Genomic DNA, 12674 nt, shown 5'->3' with positions numbered 1-12674 from the left:
TAATTTTTTGGATTTTTAGTAGAGACGGGGTTTTACCATGTGGACCAGGCTGGTCTTCAACTCCTGACCTCAGGTGATCCACCCACCTCGGCCTCCCAAAGTAGTGGGATTACAGGCATGAGCCACTGTGCCTGGCTTAATTCACTTTTTTTTGGGGGGGGGATGGAGTCTTGCTCTGTCGCCATGCTGGAGTGCAATGGTGCGATCTTGGCTCACTGCAACCTCCGACTCCCTGGTTCAAGCAATTCTCCTGCCTCAGCCTCCCAAGTAGCTGGGATTACAGGCACGTGCCACCATGCCCAGCTAATTTTTATATTGTTGGCAGAGACGGGGTTTCACCATGTTGGCCAGGATGGTCTCGATTTCCTAACCTCATGATCTGCCCGCTTTGGCCCCGCTAAGTGCTGGGATTACAGGCGTGAGCCACCGTGCTTGGCCTTAATTCACTTTTTTTTTTTTTTGAGACGGAGTCTTGCTCTGTCGCCCAGGCTGGAGTGCAGTGGCCGGATCTCAGCTCACTGCAAGCTCTGCCTCCCGGGTTTGCGCCATTCTCCTGCCTCAGCCTCCCGAGTAGCTGGGACTACAGGCGCCCGCCACTTCGCCTGGCTAGTTTTTTGTATTTTTTTAGTAGAGACGGGGTTTCATCGTGTTAGCCAGGATGGTCTCGATCTCCTGACCTTGTGATCCGCCCGTCTCGGCCTCCCAAAGTGCTGGGATTACAGGCTTGAGCCACCGCGCCCGGCCTCTTAATTCACTTTTAAAGTCACACTTTCACATTCTGAACTTGCTCTGTACAGCTATTCAACTCCAGTAATTAGCCATCTAGCACTTTGCTAATTTCAACAAAATACTATTTAGAAGGATCAGTTTCTAATGAAGATAACTTTAAGTCACCAATTTAGGTTTTAAAAAAATCTATGAGGTTGAAAGCAGATATGCTAACTTAACTTCGACTTTAGCTAGCTGAACTCTGGAAAACAAGGTTCTAGTTTCAGCTCTGCCATTCTGCTGTGTGTGTGACCTGGGGAAAGTTACATAAACTCTGTGGGCCTCAATTTCTTCATGTAAAACAAAGGGACTATATTTTATGGTTTCTCTAAGAGCCCTTCTAATTTTAACATTTTATGACTCTCCATTGGACTATTTCCACTTATTTTGTACCTCAAAAGGCTGTCAGACCATGTGACTGCTAGACCATGTGATGTAGGTGAGAACTTTTGTTGCCCACTGAACTGATATAATTGTGGCCTGCATTCTAATAGATTATAAAATCATTCTATAATTTGAATAAAATTATAATCTAAATTTTAAATAGAACTCCTATGTCTAAAAATCCTTTCATTATAAAAGATATCAAAAACAAACAAAATCTTAATACTTTCACAAAAGAAACATTTACAGTTCTGTATTTGTTTAGGATGTTACTGTGCTTCCATTATCATTAGTTACTCCACTGGAATACCAAGGAGTCCATGGACACCCTGGAATTGCGTGTAAGATTGTATACATGTGTGTATATGCATTTTTCTGAGGCAAGGTTCCAAAGCACTCATCTGATTTACAAGTGAACTCAAGATCCCCAAAAAGTTAAGAATCACTGCTGTATTTGTACTGATCTTGAAGAAAATTATTGCTGCTTTATTAATGAATCCTTATGCAATGCTATGTATCTCCAAACTACTGAGACTACCTAGCTAAACTAAAACATTACTTTTTCCTCTTCCCAAAACTCACAAAAAAAACTTAATACCTTAAATCATTTTATTCCTTCTGAGTTTTTAATTCTATTACTGTTATAATTAAAAATGGAACATAGTGCTTTACATTTTAAAACGGATTCTTTTGAGTATTTTAGCATCTTTAATAATAAAAAAACGGGAGGACAAATGAGGATACAGACAGTTCTGACCAAAAAGAAAATGTAGCTTAGGTATGATTTTCTATAGCAAACTCTATTCTATTACTTAAAATTATCTAATAATTTACATACACTAAGTAAACAAAATAATACAGCACATTATTCCTGACCTAGGAATTCTTGCAGAGAATAAAAACAAAGTATCAGACTATCAGGATTTATTCAGCTACTATATGTAGACTAGAATGTTATCTAAGAAAATTCTATTCAGTTTAAGGCAATGCTATTTAACATTATTATTTAAAACAATCTAATTAAAATATCTCCTTTAATGGAATATCAAAAGCCTTCTCTTGAAAATCCTTCATTTAAAAAATTCATATTAATGGTGAAGATTTTGACATTGATCAGACAATAAATACTTTTGGACAGAGAAATGTCATAAAATATTTATCTGCTTAACTTTTTGATCAATCATTTAAAACCAAATACATTAATTTTTCTCCTTTAACAGCTTTGTAAGCCAACTGGGAAGTGTAAAAAGAGTATTTAAAATGTTTTGTGGGCCAGGTGCGGTGGCTCAAGCCTGTAATCCCAGCACTTTGGGAGGCCGAGACGGGCGGGTCAGGAGATCGAGACCATCCTGGCTAACACGGTGAAACCCCGTCTCTACTAAAAAATACAAAAAAACTAGCTGGGTGAGGTGGCGGGCGCCTGTAGTCCCAGCTACTCGGGAGGCTGAGGCTGGAGAATGGTGTAAACCCGGGAGGCGGAGCTTGCAGTGAGCTGAGATTGTGCCACTGCACTCCAGCCTGGGCCACAGAGCGAGACTCTGTCTCAATAAAAAAAATAAATAAATAAAAATAAAATGTTTTGTGACTAAAGGTTTCATCTTTCTATGCTACCTTGGTCTGCAATGAATGACCAAACCAAAAAACAGCTATATACTTTCTGCCCCTTCTTTTGATGTTTGAAAGTACTTACTAATTCAACAATATATTTAACTCCCTCAGGAGGCTGAGTGGGGAGGATCACTCATACCCAGGAGTTTGAATTCAACCCTATCGTGGGCAACATAGTGAGACTCTTAAAAAAAGTACACTCATCCATGAAAATGTCCTTGACATATATCACACTGTCAGTAAGAATTTCTCTTTTCTGAACTTCCTTAGCAATTGATCTAGATATACTTCTCTATATGAACCTGCCCCTCATTCTTTTTTCCGTCTACACTCTAAGCTTGAGAACAGGGTTTAAGTCTGATTTATCTTGGCACCCCTCAGAACTTAGCATACTCACACATTAATCAATAAACAATTGCTGAGATAGTAAGTGTATAATTAATAAATAATATGGAAGAAGAAGCTACTGTTAACGAATGAAAGAAAAAATGCAGTGTCCTATTTTAAGTAATGAAACACTTAAAGATGAAGAAAACACCATTCTTTCAGTGTTTCGCTTGTTCCATAAACAGGAAGAGTCAATCGGGATTTTTTTTCATGAATATCTGTTTCATGTTTATAGGCAATCCACTTAAATTGTAAATAATATCCCTTGCAGTAATAAAACTCAGATTTCACTTACCAATATAACCAAAAACACTGAGAGCTATTCAGTTCATGGCTTAGATCTACTGTATGTCTTTTGCAAACATGTTTTCATTATTATTAATGTCTTTCACATTTTGAATATTATTTTTTCCTTTTAATATACTGATAAATGGAAATTATATGACACTTATAAAATGTCTACTCAACGAAGAGGTCAAGAAAAGCCATATGTTAGGAATGTAACATATGGCTTTTAATATTCAACAAAGGCATTACTGTCTCAGTAAAAAAAAAAAGGAAATCTTTCACTATAGCCAAAAATGACATGATCACTTCAGAAAAATATCTGTTATAAAATCAGAGTTCAGAAAGTTACCAATAAGCAATGACACAAAATGAAAAGGTTCCCCCTAAAAACTAGCTAAATTTACTGAGAAGAACGACTACTCTTTGGTGATTTATAACAATAAAATAGGAATGACTGCCTTTGCAAATCTATGGAACAAATAAGTTCCTGGTCACGAAGTAGCAGAGGTTCAAATGATTTTGTCGTTAGGTGTCTACTGTAGCAAATGACTATGAAATTAACTGACTCCCTATTTATTGAGCTGACATTCCAACATCATTGAAGGAGATGAAACTATGGTGCTCTGATAATATAAATGGTATTTAAAAGCTAGTCTTCACATTACTTTGTTTCAGAGACCAAAAAATAGTGCATAACAATACTCTTCCTTTTCTATGCACCACCAATTTCGGAAAATACTTTACTTCATCTTCAGATTTCTTTTTTTTGAGACTAAGTTTTGTTCTTGTTGCCCAGGCTGGAGTACAGGGGTGTGAGCTCAGCTCGCTGCAACCTCCACCTCCCAGGTTCAAATGATTCTCCTGCCTCAGCCTCCAGAGTAGCTGGGATTACAGCCATGTGTCACCACACCTGGCTAATTTTGTATTTTTAGTAGAGACGGGGTTTCACCATGTTGGCCATGGTTGGTCTTGAACTCCTGACCACAGGTGATCTGCCCGCTTCGGCCTCCCAAAGTGCTGGGATTACAGGCGTGAGCCACCAGGCCCGGCCTCATCCTCAGATTTCAGCACCATCATTCAAACATTTCTTCAACACTACTGTCTTTATTCCTATCACAAACACAATTTCATTGCCTCAAACAGATCAAAAAGTCACTGAATGCTTCAATGCCTATTCTCCTCAACAAATCACTCAAAAATCAATTGCCATAGTTGTCAAGGAATGGTAGAGGAATAATACAAACACTCTAGGTGATTAATATTTTGCAGTATATTAAAATAATTAACAAAATTTGGAACAAAGTCAATAAATCCAAACTTAAACTTGTTATTTAGGATTTTTAAAGCTTTAACCAAATCTGAAATAAGCAGCCCAAAAACTGAGTGACCTCAAGGGCAGACTAGAATTAACAGCTTTTTTCTACAAAGGTGGTCAAATTAGGGTATCATTCTTAGAGACTGGCAATGAAAATTTTATTGAAATAGAAGAGCAAGGGATCAATGAAGAAATCACCCTGACACTGTGTTCCCCCAACATTTACCACTCAAAGACATTTGTGGCAGATATACAATGTCAAATTAGTGATAAAAATCTGAGAGATTATTCTAATTTTGATTTCAAAAGATTGCTGGAACAATACAGTATGCCCATATAGGCTACTGGAAATTTTTATCAGGAAAGGAAGAAAGCATGTTTAATCTAAATTTTAATAAATTCCTACTTGAAGAAGCCTTTATCAGTCTATCCCATGGAAATCATCCAAAAGGAACATTCATTCATATATTTGTCAATATTTGGTTTCACCTCTTATATTTTTAATTTTTTAAAGCTGTATTTAAGACTTATTTTCATAATCAATTTAGGTATTTTTAAGTTATGAAATGCCTTTCTTGCAATGAAGTGCCAATATAGAACTGCACCTACAGAAAGTAAGGATTTCACTTACAACTGCTTGACTGTTGCAAAACAAACTAAATCATAGACTGACTTAACATATAAACAGAGCATCATTACATTTGATGATGTTTGGTATACTGCCAAAAGTTATCAAATTAAAACTTAAATTCAATCTGTAGTAGTTCAAATTGCGAACTTAAAATGGTAGTCAACAAAAATTTCTAATGAGTCTCTTTCATATTTAATGGGTTTCGAGGAAGCTAGATATGGGGTTGAGGTTACAGAGGCAAGAATACAGTCCACAAGCAGTTAATTTATAACCGTATTTAATTAAATATATACCCCAAAGAGAAAGTCTCACATAAATGTCATTTTATATGGTCAACACTGATGTACACCTGAGCTATATCTAAGTTGGAGTAGCTTTCTTTCAGAGTCTTTACACATTAATTCTTAGAACTATTTTAGAAGAACATTAGACTGCTAAATCAACATTCCTGGAAATTTTCAGCCTTTCTGCTTTTAGCTAAGGAACTCATACCTACTCACCAGGTTAAAATTTCATCTATTTGAATAAGCCTGAGAGGTGCCAGAGAGCCACAGGATGAAATGTCAGGATATACCATTAGTTGCTTCCCCAAATTATTAGACATGCCTTTCTTTTCGTAAAAGAAAGGGGAAAATTTTGTTATGGGTACACGTGCAGATACTTTTTTTTTTTGGAGACAGGGTCTAGCTCTGTCACCCTGGCTGGAGTGCAGTGGCACAATCATAGCTCACTGCAGCCTTGACCTCCTAGGCTCAAAGGATCCTCCCACCTCAGCCTCCCACATAGCTGAGACTACAGGCACATGGCACCATGCCCAGCTAATTTTATTTTTTTGTAGAGATGGGGGTCTCACTATGTTGCCCAGGCTGCTCTTGAACTCCTAGGCTCAGATGATCCTCCTGCCTCAGCTTCTCAAAGTGCTGGGATTATAGGTGTGAGTCACCACTCCTAGCCTTTTTGGTTTTTTAAAATAAGAAACCTGTTCGTATTAAAATTGTTTTATAAATAAGATCTACAGTCAATTGGCTTCTAACAATTCTGCTAAAATGCTACTGAATCCATAAAATATTTGTCTTAATCTAATGAAGTATATTACAAATGTTATTTGCTGTACTACTTTCAATGTAACTAAACGAGATATTTATAAAAAACAAATTACTTTTCATCCATGCGGCTTCTCATTTTCTTCAGTTTCTGCATAATGCTGCTAGTTTCACTGCTGGAGATTGAAATGGGAGAAGGACTGCGGGTCTCCAAGTCAGTTGGACCAGGACTGGTTGCCTTATTATCCTTTGTACCTTCATCACTATGAGAGTCCTGCAAACAAAAAGAGGCAAAATTGTATTGGACTTTAATAGGACCTTGAAGTCATCATAATACTGTCAATTCAAAATTAAGTTTATCCACAATACAATGTTTATAACAAGAGTTGAAAATAAGATAATAAAGGACAAAATATATCACACACTTAAAAATGGTTAAACTAGTACATTTCATATTATGTATATTTTTACCATCATTTATATATAGAGAGAAAAAGAGAATATCACAACATGTAATAATTTTAAAGAAATGTAAGAAATCTAAAAAAGCTTCTGCTATTAGTAATCTAGTATCTACATATCCTCTCTGAGATTTCAAAGTTGAACCACTCAAAAGGAATAAAAAGGTTAGACCTATAACTATACAAAACATATATGTACAGACACAAAGAATGACTGGAAGATGTAACATTTATTTTAATCATACTAGGGCAAGGGTTTTTTCTTTTGAATATTCCTTATGCAAAACTAGGTTTTCAAAAATTAAAAAAGTTTGTAAAGAAAACATCTGGAAACTATTAATCAATACATTATTTCTGATGAGCAAAAAGTAAAACTTTAATTGCTTAGTATGCCTTCCCCACAGTCATTTGTTCTCCTAACTTTTCAGGAAGATGGGTAGGGACAGTCATGACTGTTTTTATTTTGTTAAAAAAAAAAAAAAAAAAGTAGAGCCCTTGAGCTTCCCTTTCTTCCTCCTGAACAGTTCAATCTTAAAGTCACTGGATGGGACAGAGCAAGGCAGGCATCTATGTAGGGGTTGAGGGACACAGGAGGGCAAGAGTGGGGTCTCAGAACCTGAGTAGGATGAAGAGGGCATTTAATGCAGGAGGGTGGCTGGTAAGGGGAATCAGAGCCCAAGAAGGCCAACAAGAATGTCACATGGAAGTGACCCCACACACAATTGCAAGCCCAAACACAGTGAGGATGGCCTTACCACAGAGAACTTCCTAGCACAAGTGCCAGAGTCCAAAGAGATAAGGAAGAGAAGGTGTGAGGAGATGGGAATAGCCCAATTTGGGGAGTCAGAGCCCAGCTGGAATGAGAAGGGCAACCACTTTCAGGTAGTCTGCAGATTAAGTGGTAGTAATGTATCAATGTTAATTTGTTGGCAACTTACTCTCAGATAATTCAGGATAATAGAATTTTTTGTACGGTTTGACATTTTTCTGTAAGTTTGAGATTTTTTCAAAATTTAAAGTTTACTTTAAAAATCAAAGCAGAGCGTATTAGGAATTTTAAAAATTATACTGCTATACAGTTTGAGTTTTCTCACACTATAATGACTTTTTTTTTTTTTTTTTTTTTGAGACAGGGTCTTGCTTTATCACCTAGGCTGGAGTGCAGTGGTGTGATCACAGCTTACTGCAGCCTTGGCCTGCTAGGCTGAAGCAATCCTCCCACCTCAGCCTCGCAAGTAGCTGGGACTATAGGTGTATGCCACCACGCCCGGCTAATTTTTGTATTTTTTGTAGAGCTGGGTGTTTTGCCCTGTTGCCCAGGCTGATCTCAAACTCCTGAGCTCAAGCGATCTGCCCACCTAGGCCTCCCAAACTGTTGCGATTACAGGCGTGAGTCACGGCACCCAGCCCTACACTGACATTTTATAGTACCTTAGAATAGGTCCACTGAACATTCTAAGGTATGCTCAGGCTCTAAGGTATTACAGGCTCCCACCTGTAATCCCAACACTCTGGAAGGCTGAGGCAGATGGACTGCTTGAGCCCAGGAGTTGGAGACCAGCCTGAGCAACATGGCGAAACCCCATCTCTACAAAAAGTTAGCTGGGGGTGGAGGTGCATGCCTATAGTCCCAGCTACTGGGAAGGCTGAGGTGAGAGGATTACCTGACCCCTGGGAGGTCAAGCCTGCTGTGAGCTGTGATTGCACCATTTTATTCCAGTCCAGGTGATGGAGTGAGACCGTGTCCTCCCCCCACAAAAAAAAAAAGGTTTCAAATTTTGTTTTTGTCTAATATCTCCTTTGAATCATGTATCAATTGTATTAAAGTTGGATAGCTAAGATGAGTATCATGTAAATAGTAAAACAGTGTCCCCCATTAATTCTGAAGAATATATTTGGATTGACACATAAGAGCAAAGCCCTCTGTTCCAATTTAGTTTGTAAGTGAAATATAAACTAAATTAAACTAATACTGTACAAGAACTATGTGGCCCTTTCAAAATTTGAATATTCCATAGGAAAAAAATAAAACTCTCACTATACATTAGGGCATTGCTACGGTTTGAATGTTTGTCCCCTCTGTAACTCACGTTGAATCTTAATTTTCATTGTAACATTAAGACAGTGGGAAATCAGACTATGGTATTTGAGAGGTAGAACTTTTGAAAGGTAATTAGAAATAGACGATGTCATAAGGGTTGGACTTTAGTGGATTAATAAGAAAGAGAGGATTGAGTTAGCACGCTCAGCCCCCGTGTCATGTGATGCCCTGCATCACCCCTTGGGACTCTGCGGAGAGTCCCTACCAGCAAGAAGGCCCTCACCAGATGTGGCACCTTGACCTTGAACTTCTCACCTTCCAGAACTGTAAGAAAAAATTTTGCTCCTTTATAAATTACCCAGTCTTAGGTATTCAGTTATAGCAACAGAAAATGGACTAAGACTGGCCCATCCATAGAACTTTATCCTAGTTCATTATTGTATCATACTGTTTGAATGAATATCATCTTAGAACATGAGATAGGGTGAGATACCGGCAATCAACGTAAGACAGGAAACAAATAATAACTTCATGTAGTTTACCAATTTACTCTCCCCTGCAGATTTCAACTTCTCCTGTAGTTTTATGGTGGTCTGGCGGATCCTTTCTATCTCCTCCTGCTGTTTAAGAATCAGCTGTCTTTCCTTCCGAGCTGCCTTATTGGCTTCTTGAAGACGTTTTATTTCTGCCTAAGGTTTAAAGAGTTAAGACAGGGATCAAGATTGGGAGAAGACAAGGCCAAAGTAATATTAAAAAAAAAAAATCATCACATATATTAAAAACAAATACATATAGTATTTTATAACAAAAGTAGTAATACTGAAAAGTTTAAAAAATAATGAGGAAATAAATCACATACAATCTCACCATTCTAAAATAATTTAATATGATCCCTTAATTTTATTTAAATTATAATTAGACTGATAATTTCATATTCCATTTTAAAACATACATTTCACATTTTTCCATAATGCTACTTAATGTTTACACTTACTAGTTTAATAGCTGCTTATCAAGTAAACTAATTAATGTAACTATTATTCTATTGCTAAACTTTTAGGCCCCTATAATGTTTTACTATCCCAAATAATGCTTTAATGCCCATACCACAGACTAGTTCTTTAGCAGAGATTTCTAAAAGTAAAATAAACAAGTCAAAGACAATGAATCATTTTATGGATCTTAAAAACAGTTTTTAAAATTGCTTTCAAAAAAGGACTGCCCCCGCCTACAATGCTACCAGAAACATTTAAGACTACATTGCACCAATCTCTCTCCACACAGAACACTAAGTTTTCAGTTGCTATGTGGGCAGAAGATAACACACTTCACTGCTAATAATTGTCAAAATTTAACAGATAATCCTTTTTTAAAAATAAATTTGTTTTAAATCTGTTTTCTTGGTTAGATATGTTGGCTCACACCTGTAATCCTAGCACTTTGGGAGGCCAAGGCAGGCAGATCACTTGAGCCCAGGAGTTGACTAGCCTGGGCAACACGGTGAAACCCCACCTCTACAAAAGATACAAAAATCAGCCAGGCATGGTGGCACTCACCTGTGGTCCCAGCTACTTGGGAGGCTGAGGTGGGAGGATCAACCTGAGCCCAGGAGGTCAAGGTTGCAGTGAGCCAAAATCATGCCACTGCACTCCAGCCAGGGAAACAGAGTGAGACCCTGTCTCAATCAATCAATAATCAATCAACCAATGTTTTCTTATCAATAAAGCATAATAAAGACATTAAAATTTGTAGTTACAATTATTTTAATCATTGAGATTTTTTGAAACTACCTTAAAATGCAAAAAAAAGTGCTTTATAAACATCTACACTTCCAAAACATCAAATTAACAATTGTTAATATTCAGTTATATTTTCTCCAAGTCTTTAACCCTGTAAAGAAATAAAACATTACAGATAAAACTAGTCTGCAATCTTGTGCCCCAACTCCTCAGAGGTAACAACTATCATGGGTTTGGTATCTATCCTTCCAGCACATTCTTTTTAAATTATTCTAAAAATATTTGTGCTTATCTGCAAACAAAAAGATACAATATTTGGTTTGTATGTTTAAAAATATTTTATAACTATCATATGTATATGTTTTAAATCTTGCTTTACATCACTTTTGATATTTCACCATGCTAATTTATGCCTTTTAATGCTGCATAAAATTACAGTGGAGAACCATATATTTATCTATTACCCATATGGTGGGATTATTTTTATTTTTAAAATTTTTTAGAGACAAGGTCTTGCTCTGTTGCCCAGGCTGGAGTACAGTGGCTCAATCACAGCTCAATGCAGCCTCAAACTTGTGGGCTCAAGTGATCTTCCCACCTTAGCCTCCCAAGTAGCTAGGACTACAAGCACATTCCACCATGCATAGCTAATTTTTATTTTTTATTTTTGTAGACACAGGGTCTTGCTATGTTGCCCAGGGTGGTCTCAAACTCCTGGCCTCAAGTGATCCGTCTGCTTTGGCCTCCCAAAGCACTGAGATTGTAGGTGTGAGCCACTGTGCCCACCCCATATGGTGAGATTTTAAGGTTATTGTCTATTTTTTACTATTGTACAAACAATGCTGTAAGTGAAGAGCCTTATATATTTTGTCTTCTTGGGCACATTTATAAATTTTTCTGGAGTAGTAGTTCTCAAAGTGTGCTCTATGGAGTTCCTGGAAGTCTTGAGACCCTGTCAGGGGACTCTGAGCATCAAAACATTTTTTATAATACTAAATACATTATGAGCAAATATATTATTTGCTCTTTATTCTCATTCCCTAAGGAGTACACAATGGTTGTGTACATTTTAAAGAAAGTAACTATATTTTCCAAAACAAAAAATAACTTAGTGAAAAGAATGATATTTTAGCGTTTTGCATATCTCTTTATCATCTAGCTTGATTTTTTTAACACTGTGCATTGATCACTGGGAAAATGTTGGTTCACTAAGTTATGCGGATTTTCTAAATGTTGACACACTTCATTATGCAATATCAAACAGTTATACTCATGAATATCACCATTAATCTCAAAAGAAAAATTATTTTGGGTGAGCAATGGAAATTTTTCAGAATCCTGACTTGTGTGTGAAAGCTCGAATTTTATCATTGGCAACATATACTGTCAGTTATTTTTTTGAAGTGACAGGGATACTGCTTTGTTTTTGAGAAAAACATTTGTCAAATAACCAAATCTGAATTAGCACAGTTTGCCTTGAATCATTCTTTCAAGTAAAAATACTATTCCATGAAAAAAAATTTTAAAAAAAAGCTCACAATTCAAACAAGCGCAAAAATACTTCTCCTTGAATTAATCACTATATTCTGGTATCGAGCAAAGGTGTCTGATTATGGATTTCCTGTTTCTGTCACACAGAATACAAAAAAGACATGTACTCAAGAGTTTAAGACAATAAAATTAATAATTCTTACTACTCAATCAGGACATTCTAAATGAAACTTGCTTTCTTTAACTGCAAGTAAGTGGCATAAAGAATAAGACAATTACCAATACGGTTTGGTGCCACTGACTTGTGCTAAAGCACCAGCAGTTTTACTCAGCATTGTTTTCTACTATTTAGTGCAAATGTCAACACAGTGAAAAGGGTAAATTCATATCAGAGTATCATTATGAAAATAGTTTTGATCTTCCAGACCTGTGAAAGGGTCTTAGAGGCCAGAGTTTCACAAAGTACATTTTGAAACTTCCACTAACCTAGGCCTGAGTTTCTGAACCAAATAATGTAT

General features: G+C 36.8%; 1 protein-coding gene across 7 annotated transcripts in view; it reads right to left on the bottom strand.

The window, feature by feature from the left end:
• The window catches only part of CEP350 (centrosomal protein 350), a 163318-nt gene that overhangs the window by 44988 nt on the left and 105656 nt on the right, over positions 1 to 12674 (bottom strand). For all 7 annotated transcript variants that reach the window (XM_033196367.1, XM_033196370.1, XM_033196371.1 and 4 more), the window contains 2 exons: positions 9469 to 9615; positions 6541 to 6698 (listed from right to left, as the gene is read on the bottom strand). In XM_033196367.1, coding sequence (XP_033052258.1) covers positions 6541 to 6698; positions 9469 to 9615 — 305 coding nt within the window. The remainder of the gene's footprint in view (positions 1 to 6540; positions 6699 to 9468; positions 9616 to 12674) is intronic.

Source organism: Trachypithecus francoisi, unplaced genomic scaffold, assembly GCF_009764315.1.
Source record: "Trachypithecus francoisi isolate TF-2019V2 unplaced genomic scaffold, Tfra_2.0 Lachesis_group5, whole genome shotgun sequence".
In the NCBI taxonomy this organism is placed as follows: Eukaryota; Metazoa; Chordata; class Mammalia; order Primates; family Cercopithecidae; genus Trachypithecus; species Trachypithecus francoisi.
The sequence above is the reverse complement of the archived record's forward strand: the minus strand, read 5'-3'. Positions and strand labels throughout refer to the sequence as shown.